The sequence below is a fragment of the Notolabrus celidotus genome, unplaced genomic scaffold (assembly GCF_009762535.1).
Source record: "Notolabrus celidotus isolate fNotCel1 unplaced genomic scaffold, fNotCel1.pri scaffold_188_arrow_ctg1, whole genome shotgun sequence".
NCBI lineage: Eukaryota > Metazoa > Chordata > Actinopteri > Labriformes > Labridae > Notolabrus > Notolabrus celidotus.
Window position 1 is genome coordinate 50,878 of NW_023260046.1, and position 14,377 is coordinate 65,254.

Sequence of the window (14,377 nt, forward strand, 5' to 3'; positions counted from 1 at the left end):
ACTCGGACTGGACTGGGACTCGACTCGGACTCGACTTGGACTCGACTCAGACTCGGACTTCTGTATACGGGGCGCGCACTTAGTCCGCTAGACCAAGTCCCCCTTTAGTTTCCTTTTTTTAAATGACGCCACATTTAAAAGGGAGATGCATTTATGGGATGAGCAGCTGAGCTGAGTTTCTTGGTTGCAGCTTCTTCTGCTGTTGCTTCCACAGGGTGTGAGGTCAGGGAAAGAAACAAAGGAACCACAAACATGGTCACAGAATATTTTGGGCGTCTGCATATTTAGAAACATTTAGAAACATCACACTACTCAAACACAGCTTTTAGACATTTCAATGCACAGATGTAAAAAGTTTCTCTGAAACATCCGTGTCGTGTTTCCTGCAGGCGTCCAAACAGGCAGAGATCACCAAACTGCAGGAAGAGATCACAAAGGTAAAACACCTGATGCTGAAGTGTTTGATTCAGAGTGAATACTTTGTTTTAAAGTATAAGTTATAACTCAGATGTTGTGTCTCTCTCTCCTTCAGCTGTCTGACAAGTTAAAGAAGAAGCAGGAGAGGTGAGAAGTCAAACTCTTCTTATGGAATCACAGGTGGATGTTGTAGTTGCAGACCTCGTCCTCCGGGGGGCGTGCACGTTAAAGAAAACATGTAGAGCATCAGGTAAACAGAAAGTGATTGAAGTTTGTGTTTCTGTTGAGCAGTTTTCAGCGTCTGCAGGGAGAGAAAGAAGCTCTGTACAACGACAGCAGGTCAGAAACAACGTTAGCTTTAACTTTCACACTGACACCAAACTACAGCTAGCTTTATAACCCCTGCTCCTCCTCATGTTTGGGTCTCTGCAGGACCAAGATCGATGAGATCAACCAAAGAAAGGAGGAAGAGCTGAAGGCCATGAACCTCCGCATCCAGAAGCTGCAGTCGGATCACATGTCGGCCAATCAGGTGAGACCTCAAACAGCGTTATCATGCACCAATACTTCAAGTCTCCCGGATCCGTGTCGATCCGACTGAGCTTGACTCTGAGTGAGGATCCAAAGTGAAGTCTGTGTTTGTGTTCCGGTCCAGCTGACGGCAGAGCTCAGAGAGCAGATGCAGAGCAAAGAGAAGGAGCATGAGCTGGCTCTACACAACCTCAAAGACCAGGTAACACACACCCAAACACACACACACATGAGAGGCCGTGCATTACAGCAGCACGAGCCTGTAAGCCTGAACTCTGGGCAGACAACCTCAGCTTACGTCTGTGGTCATGGGGAGGGACGAGGGAGGGACGAGGGAGGGACGAGGGAGGGACGAGGGAGGGACGAGGGAGGGACGAGGGAGGGACGAGGGAGGGAGGACATCAGGTAAGGCTCGACTGACGGACCACTTCAGGATCTGCTGCTTTGTTCTCTGGTTTTTGTGAAGATGTTTCTCTGCCGGAGTGATCCTGTCTTAAATAACGAACAATCAGAACAGAAATAAATTGATAAACTGAACATCCAGGATCTCTCTGGCAGAGAAACAGCTCTGTGTTTTTCTGCCTGCAGCTCTCTGTGTGTTTCTAACCAGCTTCATTCTCCTCTCTCTCTCTCTTTCTCTCTTTCTCTCTTTCTTCTCCTCTTTTTATTCTCTCTCTCTCTTTCTCTCTCTCTCCTCCTCTTTTTATTCTCTCTCTGTCCTTGGTTCGGTTCGTACTCCTCTCCTCCTCTTTGCTTTATTCGTCCTCGTCTCGGTTCTCTTTGTGGGGTTCTTTCTCCTCTCCCGGGTTCTCTCTGCTGCCCCCTGCCTGTGGTGCGTGGAACTGCAGGTAGCCAGTCAGAGCGCTGTCAGTCAGGAACAGGTGGACAGCATCCTGCAGGAGAACGATGCTCTGAGGACAAACCTAGCTGCTCTAGAACAGGTAACGAAATCCAGAGGACATGATGTAGAAGTTTAACACCAAGAACGGGTTCTTTACCCGGAGAACCTTTCATAGAACCCTAACATCACATCATCTCTGAGGACTAACAGAGCTGCTCTAGAACAGGTACTACACCAAGAGAACATTACCTAGAAGTTTAACCTCCAAACTGTGTACTACTGGCTAACATAGCTGCTATATAACAGGTAATATACCTTTAGAACCTTACATAGAACCCTGAAGGAACTTTACCTCTGAGGACTAACTGAGCTGCTCTAGAGTACGTACTACACCAAGAGAACATTAACTATTAGTTTAACCCCCAAACTTCATACTACTGGCTAACTTGAGAACCTTAAGAACATTACATAGAACGCTTGCATAACAGGTAACATTCCTGAGGAACCTACATAGAACCCTGAAGGAACTTAACCCCAGAGGACTAACCTGGCTGCTCTAGAAACTTTAACACCTCAACACAGTTATATGGACTAAAACAGAACGTACCTGTTCTATGGTAAGGAACCCTCTCTCTATATCATACCTGAGGCCTCACCTGAGGTTCCTCATAAACCAAGAGAACATCATCTAAAAGGTTAACCCTTTAAACACCTATCATCATCCTCATCATAATCAAGGACTAACGTCGCTGCAGGTACTAAACCAGGAGAACATGAACTAGACCTTTAACCCTGACAGTGTTCTATGGACTGTTCTGTTAATGCCTGTTAATGGTTCTAAACAAGAACACAGAGAACTGTAAGTTACACCTGACTGAGTCTGACTGAGTCTGACTGAGTCTGGAACTCTTCCTACAGGAGAACAGAGCTCTGAGGACTAGTCTGTGCGCTCTTGAACAGGTAATTATATGTTAGACGTAGAACCAAGACCCCCTTAGAATCTTCTAGAACCTGAATACTGATCTAGATGAGTCTAAGGTCAAGTACCCTTGAAATAACCAAACCTAAAATCCTAACCAACGTTCCTGATCAATGCTTTATCCCTGATGTTGGTCTGTTGTGAGGGAAGTTAGAATGCAGTTGGAGAACCCTGAGCTAGAACCCACATCTAGAACACCCCACTGTTACAGGTTCCTCCCTGACCCTGACCTCTGAGGAACTCCCCTGAGTTCACAGAGAACCCAGACTAGACAGTTAAAGTAGGTATGATAGATAAGAGCTGGTATACGTGACCCAGACGTCTTTAGGAGCACACAAATACTGCTTTTAGAACCTTGATCTTAGAACCTTTCTTTTGGGATGAGGTCCTAGAGCACTCGTAACAAGCTCAATCCCTCAAACCAAGTTTACATTTCCCCACCAAGCACATCAAACAGCTCATCAGGGTCGTTCTGACAGACTGAGAGCACAGATCTAGAACAGGTGGAATGTAATCTCCACAAACATTATCTAGAACCTGTTAACATCTACGGTTCTAACAAAGTGTAGTCCCAGGGTTCTTCAGCACTGAGTCTGTACAGATCATTGATCAGGATCTGATGTGAACCCTCTTTCAGGAGGACAGTGATCTGAAGACCGACCTGTACGCTCTTGAACAGGTAAACCTCAGAACCTGACTAGAACCCATTTTTAGAACCCCTAATCATAGTTCTGTGGTCTAAAACGAATTAATCAAACCAAGACCTTCATGTTCTGAATTATTCAAACTGGTCACCTTATAAAATCAACTAATATTCATCTGGACTAGAACCCTAACTTTGATGAGAGAACGTAGAACTCTTTGTGTAGTAAAACATCTAAAGACCTCTTCATTCAGAACCCTGATCTGAAGCACCAGACACTGATCGATGCTAGGTGACCCAAGGTCTTCACTAATCCATCGTTAAGTTTGTGTTCCCTTCTTGGGTTCTTGGTAATGAACTAGTTTCAAAGTATTGAGAGATTAGTTAGTGTTGGGATACTAACAAACATCAGATTGGGATCTTGGCCCAAAAAAGCTGATCAGGACACCCTCATGTAGCTCACTACATAAAGGTCTGCTGTAGTCTTCCGGTGAATCCAGTTCAGCAATTACATTAACTTCCTGTCAGGTCAGATGTGTTGACTTTACAGCCTGTTCTAGAGAGCAGGACTCACAGCTGTCCAGGTAACATCAGGGTTACCTCAGTGTTGGTTATTCACTTCATATTGTGACCTCCTCCTCGGGTATGTGGAGCTTACTGTTTTGTGCACCCCTCATGCAATTAATGGTTCTAAATATTAAAGACGACTCATCTGTTCTTATTAACTATTATTTTAAGTGCAACAGATTTTATTGTTTTTGCATGTGCACAACAATCAGTGTAACTTAACTCTGGAGTTTTAAAAGCTGCAGGACCTGAACTAGAGCCTCCTTCATGTCCTCTGCATCATTCATCTCCATCTCACCTCACTCATCCTCTCCAGACTCAACTCCACCGACTCTGTCTCCACCCTGCCGTCAATCAACGTGCAACAGATACAAAAAGATTACACGCCACAGATTTAGATGATTTAAGATTTGTTTCTGTGATTTTAAAAACAAAACTGAAGGGAAACTTAATTATAAATTCAACATCAAACATCATCAGAATAGTCTGATAGAGTCATCACTCGCTCTTTACTAACTTCCTGTTTTTGTCGTGTGAAGCTTTAATCCACTAATCTTCACCTCCTCACCCCGACCCCTCATTCCTTGACTCTCTCTGCTCCTCTCCGTCCATCAAACCCTGAACTAACGTGTCGTCGCGTCCGTGTTCAGATCCAGACGGTGAAGACGCAGGAGATGAATCTGCTGCGTGAACAGCAGGAGGCGCTGACGACCGAGCTGCAGCAGAGACGAGCTGAGCAGGAGAGCATGTTAGCGCAGAGGGACGACATCAACTCCCAGCTGCAGGTAAACACACACACACACACACACACACACACACACACACACACACACACACACACACACACACACACACACACACACACACACACACAGGTGATACTGCTGCTGGTTTGTCTTTAAAAGTGATTACATGTCCCAGAATGCATTGCAGCCTCGCCCTCCTGCATGCAGCTTGGTTGTCTAATAACATTCCCTGCTCTCACTTTTGGGATGTCTTTGTTTATCACAACACTTTGTAGCTAGCTTAAAGTACAAGAGGAGGCAAAAACTACAAACTGAGGTCATCTGTAGTTCTTTTTTTGAGAAAGGAATCTGAAGTGACAGGAAGTGTTTTTCAAGCTGTATTTTGAAACGAACAGAAGTTTAAAAACCTGATAAGTTGTCTTTAAATGTGAAGTTCGATGTCGCCTGTGTTTACTCTGTTCCTCTCTGACTCTCTGGTCGACCCGTGTCTCTGCAGGAATCCAGCTTTGCAAACAGGAAGTTGTTGGAGCAGCTCACAGAAGAAGGAATAGAGAAAGATCAACTGTTGAGAGAGCTGGACGAGGCCAAGAAGGTACGCACGCACGCACGCACGCACGCACGCACGCACGCACGCACGCACGCACGCACGCACGCACGCACGCACGCACGCACGCACGCACGCACGCACGCACGCACGCACGTTCATCTGTCCCTCATTATCCTCCTTTCCTTTCTCTTCCTACACCTGCCTCCTTCCCTCCTTCTTCCATGCACTCCTTCATTTCCATCTTTCCTCATCACTTCCTTATTTTTTCTTCTCTGTCCTTTCCTCTCCTTTTTCTATCCATCCTTCACTGTTTCCTAGTCACTCTTCTTTCCTTCATCACATCCCTCCTTTCCTTCAGTCCTTTCCTCCTCTTTCCTCCTTTCTTCTTCCCTTCTCTCCGTCTCTTTCCCTTCCCTTCCCTCCCTTTGTCTCCTTCCTTCCCTTCTTCAATTCCTCTTTCCTCCCTTTCTCCTCTACTTCCTTTCAGCTAATTTCTTCTCTTCCTCTCTGCTCTCTATCTATCCTTCATCATCGCCTAGTCTCCCTTATTTCCTTCCTTACATCCTCCTTTCCTTTCTGTTCTCCCCTGCCTGTCTAACATGTATATATGTGTGTGTGTGTGTGTGTGTGTGTGTGTGTGTGTGTGTGTGTGTGTGTGTGTGTGTGTGTGTGTGTGTGTGTGTGTGTGTGTGTGTGTGTGTGTGTGTGTGTGTGTGTGTGCAGACAGCAGAGAAGAGGAAGGCCATGTTGGATGATATGGCCATCCAGCTGAACCAGGAGAAGTCTGACCACAAGGAGGCGCTGTCAGACCTCAAACTGCAGCATGAGAAGGAGGTGAGACATAAACACAAACCTCAGAGTTTAATCTTCAGTTTCAGAGATTTATCTTCAAACTTTCATCTCTCAGGATTCCATTATTCATAATTTTTTTAAATGTTTTTTTTCTCTGAATTTTATGTTTTTTTCAGATTTATTATTTTTAAATTATTTTTTTAACCGGTTTTATTTTTTATTTCTTATTATTTCACTTTATGATTTATAGAAAAACAAAAAGGTTCCATAACATTTTCTCCTGTCCTCTTGCTTCCTCTCCTCTTGCATCCTCTCCTCTCCTCTTGCATCCTCTCCTCTTGCATCCTCTCCTCTCCTCTCCTCCTCTTGCATCCTCTCCTCTCCTCTTGCATCATCTCCTCTTGCATCCTCTCCTCTTGCATCCTCTCCTCTCCTCTCCTCCTCTTGCATCCTCTCCTCTCCTCTCCTCCTCTTGCATCCTCTCCTCTTGCATCCTCTCCTCTTGCATCCTCTCCTCTCCTCTCCTCCTCTTGCATCCTCTCCTCTCCTCTTGCATCATCTCCTCTTGCATCCTCTCCTCTTGCATCCTCTCCTCTTGCATCCTCTCCTCTTGCATCCTCTCCTCTCCTCTTGCATCCTCTCCTCTTGCATCCTCTCCTCTCCTCTCCTCTCCTCTCCTCTCCTCCTCTTGCATCCTCTCTTCTCCTCTCCTCCTCTCCTCAGGTCCTCGGGGTGAGGGCTCGGTATGAGAAGGAGCTTCGAGGTCTCCATGAAGACAAGAATCGTTCGGAGGAGGAGATCCGACAGCAGCTCAGGGATGAAAAGGTGAGCAGAATGAAGACCAGAACAGGTATCCTCTCTTCTGTTCCTCCTCCGTGTGAACGTTCCTCATCCCTCGTTTTTGTCTCAGGCTCGTACGAAGGAGTTGGAGGGTCTCCAGCAGCGGGTGGAGGAGCTGCAGGCTCAGGTCCTGTCCATGGAGGGAACCAAAGGATGGTTCGAGAGGAGGCTGAAGGAGGCCGAGGTCAGTCACCGCCTCTAACGGACGAACACACTCAGAATGTTCTCTTAGAACGACAACCTGAGCCTATCAGGGACCTAAACAAGACCTGATAGTGGACTCAGACATTCAGAAACTTTGTGTGTGTGTTCGTCATTTAGAGACAAAAACAAACAAACATAAAAACAGCTGATCTTTAAAAACACTTCAAGTTTTTATAAGAAGAAAACAGAACGAGTGTTTGACTGAGTGCATCGATCTCTGCAGGAGAACATCGAGAAAAAGTCTCTGGAACATCAGGAGGAGTTGGAGCGCCTGCAGAAAGAGCACACACTTCAGTTGGAGGTACACACACACACACACACACACACACACACACACACACACACACACACACGTGGTGGTGGAGAGAAACGTGTTTTGTAAATATAGACACAGGAGTGTGGGAGTTTGTTTATACTTGCAGTCCGTGTAGGTGTGTGTATTGTGTGTTCTTGTGCGTGTGAGCGTCACACGGGGTCCGGCTCTAATTGAATGTGCGTTTCTAATTACAGTGTAGTTGTTTCCATGGTAACGCAGACAGGTTAAAGCGTGTTAACAGCAGATCAGAGCGGAGGAGTGGTGCGTGTTAAAAGCGCGTTGCTGCACCGACAGCTCCGCAGCCATGATTGATCCGTGTTGTGGTGTTCTTCCTCTGCTTGTTTGACCACGTGACTCATGCTCCGCGAGCCGCTGCAGAGGAAAAGGTTTGTTTACCTTCAGACGGCGTGTTGGAGGAGCGAGGAGGACTTCACAAGTACAGAGTCCTGCTCAGAAAAGACAGGAGAAGATATGAGCAACTTCAGCAGATATCTCAAAAATAATCCAACAATGATAAATGTAGTGAGAGGAATGTGAAGCAGGAGTCACACCAGGTAACTTAATACTTCAACTCTTAAATAATACCTTTACACAGAATGACTATCACTGCAGGAACGTGTGTGTGAAACATCCTGAGGGCCTGTGTCCACTGACTGCTCCAAACTATAACAGCGCATTCAGAGTCCTCATCCTAAAAACGCCTCCACATCAGCTGTTTTTACTCTCAGCTGACTTTTCAAATAGTCCAACTTTTCCTCAATGTCACTCCTCCTTTACTGACCAATCATAAGCAAGAAGAGGCGGGGCTTCTGAAACCAACTTTGTCAACAACAACGCCAAGGACAAACTCATCCTTGCGATGACTGACAGCTCAGTTATTCCCCCCCTCACCCTCAAGAGATAAAAAGGATCCAGGATCTCAAACTGGACCCTGTAGAGTCTGAAGTAAACCCTGCAACAGGTACCGTCCGATGATGACCTCCCAGCATCCTCATCTCATGCATCCAGACTCGTTCTTGGAGGGTATCATTTCCAACTGACCTGATATTTAAAGATGGTTAAACTCAAATAAAACTAAATAAATGATCCTAGTTCCAGTGTTTCAGACCCCTCACTGCTCACGCTCTGTCCCCTTCAGGGTTTATTAACATGTTCCATCGTAGAGGACTTGTAGGAGTATGTGGGTCCATCGTTTAAATGTACATTCCTATTTCCATGTGTAAAGGAAGCATGAACAACCATCTAACCGTCACGACCAACGTGAAAGCCATGAGACGACTTTCATAACCCGGTCTCAGTCAGCCCGGTATTTAAAGACACTTCTATCAGTTCTTAGACTGCAGTGAAGAGTCTGAGAGATTCCTCCACTGCTGTAACTTCAGAGTTTTTAAAGAAGTCTAACTTTCCCTGGTTTGTGAGTAAGCCTTGTTCTATATATTCCTCAGTGGGATCAATAGAGTCCTCCTGGTCCTGGTTCTGGTTCTGATTCTGAAAGACATGAAAAGTGTGTCTGAAGTTATATAACAGGCGTTCCTTTCCTGCAGAGCAGCCGGCCGATCGATGGCTGTGCATCATCGCCTCGCTGTGAACACGCAGGAGGAGCAGCTTCTGTCACAGATTATGTCACCTGAGCGACGAGGCAGGTGTTCACTTAGAGACTCAGACCCTCAGACCCTCAGACCCTCAGAGACTCAGAGACTCAGACCCTCAGAGACTCAGAGACTCAGAGACTCAGAGACTCAGAGACTCAGACACTCAGAGACTCAGAGACTCAGAGACTCAGACACTCAGAGACTCAGACCCTCAGAGACTCAGACCCTCAGACCCTCAGAGACTCAGAGACTCAGAGACTCAAAGACTCAGAGACTCAGAGACTCAGACACTCAGACACTCAGAGACTCAGAGACTCAGACACTCAGACACTCAGAGACTCAGAGACTCAAAGACTCAGAGACTCAGACACTCAGAGACTCAGAGACTCAGACCCTCAGACCCTCAAAGACTCAGACCCTCAAAGACTCAGACACTCAGAGACTCAGAGACTCAGAGACTCAGACCCTAAAAGACTCAGACACTCAGAGACTCAGACACTCAGACCCTCAAAGACTCAGACACTCAGAGACTCAGACACTCAGAGACTCAGATACTCAGACACTCAGAGACTCAGACACTCAGACACTCAGAGACTCAGAGACTCAAAGACTCAGAGACTCAGACACTCAGAGACTCAGAGACTCAGACCCTCAGACCCTCAAAGACTCAGACCCTCAAAGACTCAGACACTCAGAGACTCAGAGACTCAGACCCTCAAAGACTCAGACACTCAGAGACTCAGAGACTCAGACCCTAAAAGACTCAGACACTCAGAGACTCAGACACTCAGACCCTCAAAGACTAAGACACTCAGAGACTCAGACACTCAGAGACTCAGATACTCAGACACTCAGAGACTCAGACACTCAGACACTCAGAGACTCAGAGACTCAGACCCTCAAAGACTCAGACACTCAGAGACTCAGACACTCAGACCCTCAAAGACTAAGACACTCAGACACTCAGAGACTCAGATACTCAGACACTCAGAGACTCAGACACTCAGACACTCAGAGACTCAGAGACTCAAAGACTCAGAGACTCAGACACTCAGAGACTCAGACCCTCAGACCCTCAGACCCTCAAAGACTCAGACCCTCAAAGACTCAGAGACTCAGACCCTCAGACCCTCAAAGACTCAGACCCTCAAAGACTCAGACACTCAGAGACTCAGACCCTCAAAGACTCAGACACTCAGAGACTCAGATACTTAGAGACTCAGACCCTCAGACACTCAGAGACTCAGAGACTCAGAGACTCAGACCCTCAGACCCTCAAAGACTCAGACACTCAGACACTCAGATACTTAGAGACTCAGAGACTCAGAGACTCAGAGGACCGGTGGAGGTTCTGCTGATAGTCTGCTCTCTCTGCAGTCACCTGCAGCACATGTTCTGTGTTCAGCTTGTCCCGCCCCGCCTCCTGCAGTCTCTCTGTCCTGTAGCGTGTCCGATCTCACGGCGCTCTCCATCAGTGTGTTTTATAAATGGTGGTGCGTCTCTCTCTCTCCGTACTCCGTCTGTAAAAAGGTTTAAAGAAACACCTGATGAGACGACAGGAAGTGAATCTCATTACTCCAAACAATTAAGCCCCCGCAGAAAAACACCAAAAGCTCTCTGGCTCTTATCGCCTGAGTCTGATAACGAACCAATAAAACACAGCCGCCGAGCATCATGGGATATGTCAGAGTAACAAGGCCTCCCAGCCAATCAGATTACCTGGCTGACTCTGTGGTCCTGTGAGGAGACTGAAGGACTCTGGAGACCGTGTGTGTGTGTTTGTGTGTGTGTGTGTGTGTTATCTGCTGGATAACAGCCTGTCTCTAAGAGCAGGAAGAGGAAACTTAATAGGAAAAGTTAATTAATGATGGAGGAAGTCTAATTAGCAGCAGGTCGGCGGCTCGGCAGGTACGCCGAGTGTTCAGGTTTAAGTTTCGCCACGTGTTGTTTCCTGTCTGACCGTCTGAGCACGCTCAGTGTGGGTTTAAGATGATCCATGCACTATTAGACAACATACGAGACTCTAATTTAGACATTATTAATGCTCTTTAACTTTCTTTAATTTAAAAAGAGAATAAGATCTGAGGCTGAGTCACTTTAGAGCTGAAAGACAAACTTCTAAACATCTTCTGACTCATCTTATCTCTCAGGAAGTAACAGGGGAAATCAGTGCAACTCAAATCAGTGAGATGAGTAATGGACATGATGCTGTTTATAACCAGCAGAGGGCGCTGTCTGCCTCTGAGGTCTCTTCTGTTTTCACTTACCTCTCTAATTTTCGTCCTTTCAGAAAAAAAGCCCTTTTTAAAAAATGGAGAAGAAGGGAAGTGCAGCGGTGAGTTTAACAGACAGACAGTGAATGCAGCACTGAGAGAAGGACAAGCTGTCTTTATAGAGACGGACTCAAAAGGGCAAAAAGTGAGGGACAGGAAGTGATGACATCATCGAGTGTGCATCTGTGAAAAGGGCAAGACAGACGGATGGATGGATGGAGGGATGGATGGAGAGATGGATGGATGGATGGATGGATGGATGGATGGATGGAGGGATGGAGGGATGGATGGAGAGATGGATGGATGGAGGGATGGATGGATGGATGGATGGAGGGATGGATGGATGGTAGATGGAGGGATGGATGGATGGAGAGATGGATGGATGGATGGATGGATGATGTATGGATGGATGGAGGGATGGATGGATGGTAGATGGAGGGATGGATGGAGAGATGGATGGATGGAGGGATGGATGGAGAGATGGAGGGATGGATGGATGGTAGATGGAGGGATGGATGGAGAGATGGATGGATGGAGGGATGGATGGATGGATGGATGGATGGATGGATGGATGGAGGGTAGATGGAGGGATGGATGGAGAGATGGATGGATGGAGGGATGGATGGAGGGATGGATGGAGGGATGGAGGGATGGATGGAGAGATGGATGGATGGAGGGATGGATGGATGGATGGATGGAGGGATGGATGGATGGTAGATGGAGGGATGGATGGAGAGATGGATGGATGGATGGATGGATGGTAGATGGAGGGATGGATGGATGGTAGATGGAGGGATGGATGGAGAGATGGATGGATGGAGGGATGGATGGATGGAGGGATGGATGGAGGGATGGATGGATGGTAGATGGAGGGATGGATGGAGAGATGGAGGGATGGATGGAGGGATGGATGGAGAGATGGATGGATGGATGGAGGGATGGATGGATGGATGGAGGGATGGATGGATGGTAGATGGAGGGATGGATGGAGAGATGGATGGATGGATGGATGGATGGATGGATGGACGGATGGATGGAGGGATGGAGAGATGGATGGATGGATGGAGGGATGGATGGATGGATGGATGGATGGATGGAGGAATGGATGGATGGAGGGATGGATGGATGAGTGGATGGAGGGATGGATGGATGAAGGGATGGATGAAGGGATGGATGGATGGATGAGTGGATGGAGGGATGGATGGATGGAGGGATGGATGGATGGATGGATGGATGAGTGGATGGAGGGATGGATGGATGGATGGATGGAGGGATGGAGGGATGGATGGATGGATGGAGGGATGGAGGGATGGATGGATGGATGGACGGATGGAGGGATGGATGGATGGATGGATGGAGGGATTCACTTACCTCTCTAATTTTTGTCCTTTCAGAATAAAAGCCCTTTTTAAATAATGTCTAATTTTATAATGAAATATGGTAAATATCCAGTGACAGATGAAGACTAAGAGTCCCAGTCAAAAATAAATAAATGTATAATAACTGGCAATATCAACAAAGTAGTCAAAGAAAAATGGATAAATAAAAACAAGTCATAATTTCCTTTTTCGCATCATTCAGTAGAAAAGAAACACAAAATAATTATAATAAATAATAATTATAACAATAAAACATATAATATATATATTTAATAATATAGTGATGTGAAATTGAACACATCCATCACCCTCTCTTTTCTCTCCATCTCTCTTCTTTGTTTGTTTAATGAATTCATCCATAAAATCAGAAATGAGCACAACTGTTAGTGTGTCCTGAGGATCCCAGAGTGTGTGTGTCTTAGTGTGTGTGTGTGTGTGTGTGTGTGTGTGTGTGTGTGTGTGTGTGTGTGTGTGTGTGTGTGGAGGTGTGAGACGGTGCAGGGCATTAACAGACTGTCTGTTTTCCTGCAGTATCCCATGCTGTTGCTCTCCGTCAGGTGGGCGTCTGCAGCCTGCGGGTGTTCCTAATGTAGATTTCAGTCAAATTAATTAGCAGCAGAAGATTAGCGTGGAATTAAACGACGCTCTCTCTCTAAATTAATCCTTCAGTCAGCTGGATTAAGAGCGAGGGGGCATCACTGGAGGTGGAGAGGTTTTTATTCTGCAGAGATCCAAAGAAGAAAAGTTTAAGATGTTTTTTTTAAATTGTTTTTACGTCTTAAAGAGACGGCGTGTGAAGAGTTAGTGAGCAAATAATACAGCTGAAGTGAAAACAAGTCCAGTCTGAGTCTGATGAGGTTTATACTTCTTCATTAAGTCCAGTTTATTTAGACTGCTCTGTGTTTGTGGCAGGCACCCCGTGTGTTACATAAAAACACGCCACACACTGAAGCTATCACAGCAGACGACCCTGGACTGCTTCATCATTTTATTTCCATTCATTTAAACTCAAACAGACGTCGTTTCAAAGTGATGAATATTCATAAAAGTCACGTCATGAAATAAGAGCACAAGATATTTTAGAGTTAATTCTCATACAGTGATTCTTTTGAAAGATGTTGTAATTAAACAACAAATAACAGTTAGTGAGGATGCTCATGAAGCTTCACAGTTTCTACTTTATCTGAAAATAAAATAATAAACAAATAAATTAAAAATAATTTAATAAATAAACAAATAATTAAAAATAATTAATGAATAAACAAGTAAATTATAAATAATTTTAAAAATAAACAAGGAAAAAAAAATTAAAAAAAATAAACAAGGAAATTTAAAATAATTTAATACATAAACAAATACATTAAAAATGAATTTAAAAATAAACACATAAATTATAAATAAATAAATAAATAAACAAGTAAAAAATAAAAATAAATAAATAAACAAGTCAAATTAAAATAAAGTATTAAGTTATTAAGTAAATAAAAAATGAATTAATAAATAAACAATAGAATAAAATAAATAAAATAATAAACAAGTCAATTAAAAATAGATTATTAAATTAATAAGTAAATACAAGCATTAAAGGACAATTATAAAATTTTAAGTAGAGTATTTTAATATTATGTGTAAACAGCTTAAATAAAAGAGATCCTGTTCTCTCTCTCCTGTTTTCTTGACATGATGTCACATCAGAACTTAAACAGGACT

General features: G+C 44.9%; 1 protein-coding gene across 3 annotated transcripts in view; it reads left to right on the forward strand.

The window, feature by feature from the left end:
* Window positions 1-14,377, forward strand: part of gripap1 (GRIP1 associated protein 1) — a 43,691-nt gene that overhangs the window by 13,716 nt on the left and 15,598 nt on the right. For 2 of the 3 annotated variants that reach the window (XM_034678618.1, XM_034678620.1), the window contains exons 10-21: window positions 390-437; window positions 533-564; window positions 709-756; window positions 850-949; window positions 1,073-1,150; window positions 1,797-1,889; window positions 4,629-4,763; window positions 5,221-5,316; window positions 5,995-6,105; window positions 6,787-6,888; window positions 6,974-7,087; window positions 7,331-7,408. In XM_034678618.1, the coding sequence (XP_034534509.1) occupies window positions 390-437; window positions 533-564; window positions 709-756; window positions 850-949; window positions 1,073-1,150; window positions 1,797-1,889; window positions 4,629-4,763; window positions 5,221-5,316; window positions 5,995-6,105; window positions 6,787-6,888; window positions 6,974-7,087; window positions 7,331-7,408 (1,035 nt within the window). The remainder of the gene's footprint in view (window positions 1-389; window positions 438-532; window positions 565-708; window positions 757-849; window positions 950-1,072; window positions 1,151-1,796; window positions 1,890-4,628; window positions 4,764-5,220; window positions 5,317-5,994; window positions 6,106-6,786; window positions 6,889-6,973; window positions 7,088-7,330; window positions 7,409-14,377) is intronic. The other variant, XM_034678619.1, reaches the window with a different exon arrangement.